General features: G+C 37.4%; 1 protein-coding gene across 1 annotated transcript in view; it reads left to right on the plus strand.

Annotated features, from left to right (window-relative positions):
- The window catches only part of LOC103899194 (usherin), a gene marked incomplete at its 5' end in the record, with an annotated part of 310,634 nt that overhangs the window by 75,211 nt on the left and 227,276 nt on the right, over positions 1–8,147 (plus strand). The window contains one exon of the mRNA XM_019472152.1: positions 7,024–7,137. Within this exon, the coding sequence (XP_019327697.1) occupies positions 7,024–7,137 (114 nt within the window). The remainder of the gene's footprint in view (positions 1–7,023; positions 7,138–8,147) is intronic.

Raw genomic sequence — 8,147 nt, forward strand, 5'->3', positions numbered from 1 at the left:
GCCCCAGCCAGGGGCAGGGGGGGCCGGCGGCTCCCCACAGGCTGGGAGCTGAGGATGGCCATGTCACAGGCCGGGGAGTGCCTGTGCCGATGGGGTGAGCCTAAAATGAGAGTTTGCTGTCTGTGGTGGCTCTTAGAAAATGTTTTCTTCGGGGTACTTTGACCTACATGGGGCCTGTAAGCAATTTACCACAGCCAGGTAGTTTGCCACGTGAAACCGTTAATGAATTACTTGGATATTACTTTCATGCACTTGAAATTACTTGAAAGCTCTTGGTTTGTGCAAATATTTTACACTCAAAACACTCCTATGCTACGGTTAATGAGATTTTTGTAAATTTACAGAGAAGAATAGCAAACCAAATGTAAATATATGTAGGGCCAGAGCTCTAGCAGGACTCCCAAATCCATACTCCAAGTTGGGACAAATTCCTAATGTTCTAAAACATTTCATGACGATACAAAGAGTCACAACGTACTAACCAGGTTTGCTATATTTAGATTGTATTTACTTAAAATTAAAATCTGACAGAACGTTTAAAGTAATAAAAGCCGAAACTTTGTATTGAAAATATGGTTTTCAAGAGCTGCTTCATCAGGTGCTTGAACCACGTTTAAATACAAGAACGGTTGTCACTTTCAGGTAATTTATTTCTGTTTATCATCATTTTGTAGAAGTAACCTTTGGTCAAAAGCACAGATAGATGACAGAAAACATCTAAATATTTCCCATAGCCAGAAGAACGACGGTATGCACTTTACGGTGCCATGCCACAGTGTGCGATCTGGAAGGCTCTATGCACCCTTCTGACACAAAGGGGTATCACGTACCGAGACCCTTGTAATGACTGGGGCTGCGATGCTCACTGTTGGCTTGTTTTGTCCCTGTGGGTGTCTTAACGGAGATTTGGTCTCTCCGTCTCTCTCACCCATATGTATGCACACCTCTGTCGGTGGGAGGAGCTGCAGGAGTATACCAGAAGCTGCACTTGAGCCCCTGCTCAGTTCCCTGGTTGACTGCGGCAGGTAATGCAATATAGGGTAGCCAATAGATCTGTCTATGCCCATTAGGTTTCTGTGAGTTGTCAGGTGGTGCCTGAGCTCCTGATGACTCTGAAGCAGAGTGGCAGAATGTAGGTTCGTGTCTCCTTTCATTTAGCTGGCTTTAGCAGACTAGCTGCATATTTTTCAAGATATGCATTTTAAAACATAAATTATATTAATATTCTGCAATATTAAGGTTCTAACTTGATTGAGTTTAGGCCTAAATGAATCTTGTTTACAGTCCAATGCTGTTGTATAAATTTATTCATATGAAATGTAAATTGTCTGATTAAATAAACCTGAACATTTTATCAAAATTACATCAACTCTTAGCTACATACCAATACTTCTATTAATAAAAAGAAATCAACTTCTTAATGTTTGTGAGGATGGAAAGGATTATTAATATGTTTTTTATAGACACACTCAAAAAAAGTTTGCAAGAAAGTTAACAGTCTTTCTTTCTCTCTCTGCAAACTTTTAAAATTAATCATCCTGCAGAAAATGAACAATGACAAAGTTATCTGGAAGGATCAAGAGTAACATAGTGATAGATATTACAGAACCAATACTCTCTGTGGCTAATTAACTCTTGGTGCAAAATTGGACTGTTGGGCTAAGGTTTTCTGCAAATTAAAGCAGCCAGAGAGTTGCCCTGTGTTATGAGGAATGTAACAGGCTTCCTTGAACCACTGCAACCTGAATTGCATCTTCAAGGCCAGTGGAACTTGTGTATGGTTGGTTATGAAATTTTTCTGTTGGGAAAAAAAGGGTCTTCCAAGCCAAAGAGATCCAGTAACTAAAGGAAACCTTTTTTTTTGTTCTTATAAGCTAAAGAGTTGGAACAGGTGCCCTCTTGTTCAATAATTCTTCAAAATTTTATGAGTCATACTATACTTATGGTAGAAGATGCTTTAAAAATGCAGATGTATGCGACAGATTGATGTGCACAGGCTTCCAGTCCAGAAATGCATATGTAGAAGACGCATGTACTTAAACAGTTTTTGCTACAATCTGTCGAAAACACAAAGTCAGTTGAGGACTTCCTTTTCTGGTCAGTGGACTGTGATTAAGTGTACTGTGGCAATGATGCATCTCGACACACAAGTGACTTTGTCAGACAGATGCTGTACAACCTCAGGCATTCAAGTTGGCTAAATAGTCTTTAGGTTTGGGGAGGGGAGATTTGGTAATTTTTTTTTAAGAGTTTAAACAAGAATTAAGTCGGAGGGGAGATTTGGTAATATTTTTTTAAGAGTTTAAACAAGAATTAAGTGTTGTTTCCATTGCAATATGTGTATTTCAAAATAGGTCCTTATGAAGTGGAGTGTTAGGGAGGAAACAATGAAAAAATCTGGCAAGGAAAAGTGCCTTTGGCAAAAAACACACTCAGCTTGTGAAACAAATGGAATTTGTGTGGGGAAGCTCTGGGTTTGACTTTGGGAATCTTAACATTCAGTAGCAGAGCTGAGTTTTCAAGCTGCATATGAAAGTCGTGCCTGGTTATGAATAAAATTAGCTAAATCTACCTGTAAAAATAAAATATTGAACTAGTCTTGCAAAATTGTCCTCTTCCACCGTCTTACCTGAGTGCATTTTTTTGTGGAAGTGAGGAAAAGAACTTTAGTATTTGTGTTACATCTGTAAGATTAAACAGCTTTTTTGTGCGAGTCATGCGTGGGCAAGTGGGTTTAGTTTTGTTTTTATGGGAAGGCTCCTTCAATAAATGTATTTTAAAAAGCTCCTCAATTTATATTTGTTTAACCAATTCCTTATGCAGAGTAAAAGCTGCTCTGTAAGTTACCGTAAGCAAGTGTGTCTTTTCATTTCAGAAGACCTGGTGTGGTGTTTTGAAGCAACTTTCTGAAAAAGCGGGATGACAGATTGGAACAGTGAAGCAGCTGCTTTCATAAAAGTCTTTTAACTGGATGAGGAAATTGCTAAAATACTATAATTGCCTTTGAATCTATTGTTCAGTGTTTGTGAACAAAATATTAGCCCTCATACCTTAGTGGTAAAACATTTTTTTTCCTTGATGGGAAGTATTACTTTTCCACTCAAAATCTGCCAGAATACTGTGGAATCTGGCCGAGTTACCTAAACATATGAGACCTCCCTTTTAGATGTACTGAACAAAAGAAACGTCTCTTTTATGGAGAAGTATGCATTAGAATGATGAATGGAGTGGATATAAAGATGCAACTAACTCTGACTAGTCCACGCATCCATTTTACCATAAATTCATTGTTGATCCTTTTCTGCTGTCCATGTCAATGTTTTTTGTCCCTTGTCTGCAAGAATGAACCTAGCATTTTCTCTCTGACACAACTCTAAACCTCAACTTTAAATATTGCAAATAATTAAAGATCATTTAAATAAAAGTATAGAAAATTAAATACTAGTTTTGCATATAAAGTGGGCTTAATGTTCTAGGTGTGATTCCAGATCACTCCTTTAGACTGTTAACTTTACATTCATATTTAACAAATGACATTATTCAGTTTCATGGGGTCACTGTGTCAAAATGTCTGTGTTAGAACTTTAATTTATTTCCAAAGGTTCTTTGAGTGGGCAGATAGGAGTGGTGTGTTAGAATGATTTACCGTCTCCGATTCCCCATGTGGATTTTAAGGCTTGGAACGTTGTCTATGATGTAAATTTTAAGTCTAGATGGATTCAGCTGCTCTGTAGTGGCAGGCTGAATGAATGGGACTCATATCCCAAATGTGGGAGGCTGACCCTCTTCTTAAATATTGATGGTGCCTCTAATTCTATCTCCTGATCAAAGTGACAATTTATCTACCTCTCTCCTGTTAGCATTAATAGAATATGTGCAAGTGTGGTTGCGGCCAAATTTTGCATTGTTAGCATCCCATCTTGGAAAGCGTGATGGACTCTTATCAGATCAGCAATTATTTGGTGTAGACAAGAGATGCCGGTCTGAGAATGTGATAATTGAGGAGTTCGGGAAAGTTTTTTAAAGCTGTCAACCGACTTCATTGGATCATAAGCTGTTTTTTATTGCAAAATTTAGTTTGCTGTGCTATAAATTAATTCACGTGTATCAGTGATGATCTTTGCTATGGGACTGCTGACTTTGTACTCTAAGATAGTCAGGCACTGAGTGTAAATTTCACTGACTGACTAAAAGTGCAGAGGAAATGAGTGGGTAATGAGAGCAGAGCAGCCAGTTCTTTAATTGAATTAAAAGCTGGGTGACACCAATGCAGACACCTGTCCAATTACAGACAGGCCAAGGTGTTTACCATTGCTGTACAAGCGATTTGAAGATGACAGAAATCTTTCCGCCCACAGATTAACATAATGAAGGAGAACAGATTACAGTGGATGCTGGCCAAACAGATAGGTTGGCAGCTGAGAAAAAAGTAGTTTGCTGAAGTATGTAAATAAAATCTGTGCACTTGCTATTGCCTACCTATGCAGCACATCTGTTTCTTTGTTGAAAGAAAATAGTGCAAGGGTACATGTGAAGGAAAAACATTAATTAGGAAATGAACAAATTATTTTTTTTAAGTTGCTGACTTTGCTGAATGTATTTTTTAACATAAACCTCCTGTTGCAAAAGGGTTTATTTGTTTGTTTTTTTTTTTTTCTTCAAATTCTCACTGCCCTTCACAAACCTGCCTATGCAATGTACACTCTGTTGCGCTACAGGTGCTTTATGTAAAACCTTTCTACTTTTTCAAAAGTAAACCAAACAGCCCAATCCAAACCTTCTACAGCTACGGGCATCTTTCTGGATCTGTGCTACTTCAGCTCTCAGTGCCTGAAGCCATTGGTGACCCCCACAGAATGTCTTCCATCAGGAAATGCAAGGAGCATTAATTCACTGTTTCATAAGAAAAGAATGCTACAAGTGCTAAATGTACAAATAAAACTAAATTGCTTCCTAAAGCACAGCAGAGTGCACAGAGTGATGGCATATACGCTATACCATGCTCCTCTTAACTGAGAACCTGCAAATGTCACAGAGGATTTGGTTTCTGCATGTGTTTATTTGCTGAAGGTAATTCCAATAGTACCTTTTATACTTTCCCGTGTTTAACCCTCAATGATCTGGAAATAAGTGCTTTGTACTAAGTCTTATGCAAAAAAGATGGGGTTTTTTGACTGATGAAATTTCTGTGCTGAAGAATTTACTGTAGATTCCAATATTCCTGCTTTACAGGGATAGTAATGCTTTAAAACATCATTATTTCCTACTTTCTGCTTTTTGAATGCTCTTAAAAATATTTGCCTTCCATCACAGGAAGATTACAGGCACATTTGCTTGGGTGGTGGCTGACACAACGTTCTTTTTCTTTCCTGTCACATTTACATTAGATAGTAAGATGGCAGTACAGCTTTCCATTGCTAACGGGATTTGCAAAATCAAAACTATAAGCAGTGAGAGCGGATTCTGGTCAACTGGTTTTAGTTTAACACTACTCTGAAGTAAATGTGATTACTTCTGAATATCTCTTTGTGTGTACCAGTAGAACTGGACCTCAGAGAATTCAAATAGAAAGATTGTTGCAATGCCAACCTTTGAAGTTTTTGGATTAATTACAAGAAAAGGCACAAACACTACTAATTCAGTGAAAGCTAATCTCATATTTTCCATGTGAACACACCTATTAGTAAACACAATATAAACATTTACAGACTTTGATTGTCCCACTCAGAAAATAATATATTTATGCTGTAACTGTTAACTTCCAGCATCAAATTCTCCAGGCCCGTTTTGTGAGTATAAAGGGCTTATGTGGGGAAAAAAGACATTTTTTAATGAAACCCAAAGTTATGTTGCATTCTATGGAGTAAGTCAATGAAGAGTAATAATAAGGACTAATTTCTTCTACCTGTTTGTGTACATGTAATGCTGAGGGGGTTTGCAGTCTTATTGTACTATGGGAGGTTTGGCTAAGAATTATGGTTCTCTGAGGTACTGTTGTTTTTGAAGCTGCTTTGCAAAATCCCAGTGTCAGACAGGTCAGACAGTTCCGAAATAACATAGTTCGCTTTTTTTTTTTTAATGAAACACCCCATTGATTTTACTAAAAGCTTTGAGAGTCGAGGTGAGAACATGGTTTGAAATAAAACTTGACATGACTTGGCCTTCTTTTAATTACCACTGCATTTTCATTCCTTATTACTTTATTGTCAGACCTACTTTGGAATGGGAACTGCTGATGTTTCTGAAAATGACTGTAAACCACATTTTTTTCCACGTAGTCATTCTGTATGTTGCAGTTTAAAATACTGTGTAACTTCCTGAAGTGGTAAGCAGTGATTTGTTGCATTCGCTACGACAAGTAGCTGATCGATATGTGGGAATCTAGCAACTTCTCTTCACCGACATAAGCAGGACCTGAAAAAGCATAAGATTACAGATCTTTTTTTCTTGTAAACCCTTGGATACTGTGTCACCTGAATTATGTTACTGTAGTAGTATGGCAAATGTATGGTCTATATGCTGCCACTGAAGTAATGGAACACAAGTGGGATGTTTCATATAAAAAAGAGATTTCAGTTTATGGATGAATAAGGCCAACACTGGAGAGGAAGCATTAAAAAATTTTGTTCTGGGAGACAGTGAAAATTCCTGGGAAAAACAAAATGAATAACTGAAAAAACTTTGTAAGGCAGGGACTAAGAAAAAAACCTCCTTTATTGTCATTGTTATATTAAAATATACACCTCAATCTTGAAGTAGTATCTGTTATAGTGAGCACAACTAAAGAAACTTAGCTGCATCATTAATATTAAGAATGGAATAAAATACCATTTGCTCTTAATTTATTTTGCAAAATTTAAGTCATGGCATAATAGGAATGAAACCTTAAAATCATTTTTCTTTTCTGCCTGTAACAGTGGAAGCTTGTAACAGAAAACTTTATTTTTTTTACTTCTGTCTGTCTATGTACATAATCAGTCTGTACACTGTACATGCGTAACACCTTGCTTTCTTCTGTTGCAGGCATATTGACAGGCTTGCATCCCTTCACAAACTACGCTGTAACCCTAACTGCTTGCACTTTGGCTGGCTGTACTGAGAGCTTGCATGCATTGAACATCTCCACTCCACAAGAAGGTAAAGTAATTTCAAAGGTCTTGACTTCCACATTTCAGTCATGAATAATAAAACAGGAGAAGAGCTAAATGCTGCAAAGCCATTTGCTGGAAAACCCCAACCTAATTTGATGACAAAGTGCATTGCCAGACCATAATTGCTCCATTTTTTGGGGGGGTGCGAAAATGAATCAAACTCCATACCCTTTAATGACATGCATCTTTAATAGCTGTAATGCAGATTAATGGGCTTTTTAATTGCTGTTACATTGTTCATGCAAGAGCCTTGTCATTAATATGAAGCATCTGAAAGATTAATGAAAGCTTCCTCATTTTACTATGGCTCAGAAGTAAATCTAGAGACAGTCTGACTAAAAAGAATTGATTGTATGGCACAGTATGAAATTGAGAATCAAACGGTTGATTTCCATGGTTTCTTTTAACTGCTAAACACCAGCAATAGGCAACAATTATTTCAGTGTGATGAAACCTCCAAATGCCGATTGAGTTATTTATTAATCACTGTTCAGATTTTCCCTTTTTTTTCTAAACACTTTTACATGTTGTTGTGCTCAAACTTAAAGGTTGTGAGTGTAAATTAAAGTTTTCTATGCTTACATTAAGAACTAGAGCAGGAAGAAAGAGAAAATACATTACAGTTCTGACTTTAGAGACTAGGCTGATAAGTAATACACGTCAGTTACTGGAGCAAATGCTCCCAAAATGTCTGTGACATATCTAACTCCATTCTCAATTAAACATAAAGTCCGCATCTCTTGGTTCTATCATCCTAAAGCCATGTTAATCCAGTTAAAATCATCAGTTACTCCAAATTTGCACCAGTAGAATAATGAAGACTTTGACATGTATTTATAGGACAGTAGTTAATCTTCCATGATGTGGAGTAGTTTTCAAAATTCCCCCCATCCCACAGTTCTTTGTTTTATCTTCTCATGTAAACTAGGTAGTAATACAGTACTGCTGTGGTTTAACCCAGCAGGCAGCTAAACACCACACAGCCGTTCGCGCCCC

Source organism: Aptenodytes forsteri, unplaced genomic scaffold (assembly GCF_000699145.1).
Source record: "Aptenodytes forsteri isolate BGI_AS27 unplaced genomic scaffold, ASM69914v1 Scaffold195, whole genome shotgun sequence".
NCBI classification, from domain to species: Eukaryota; Metazoa; Chordata; class Aves; order Sphenisciformes; family Spheniscidae; genus Aptenodytes; species Aptenodytes forsteri.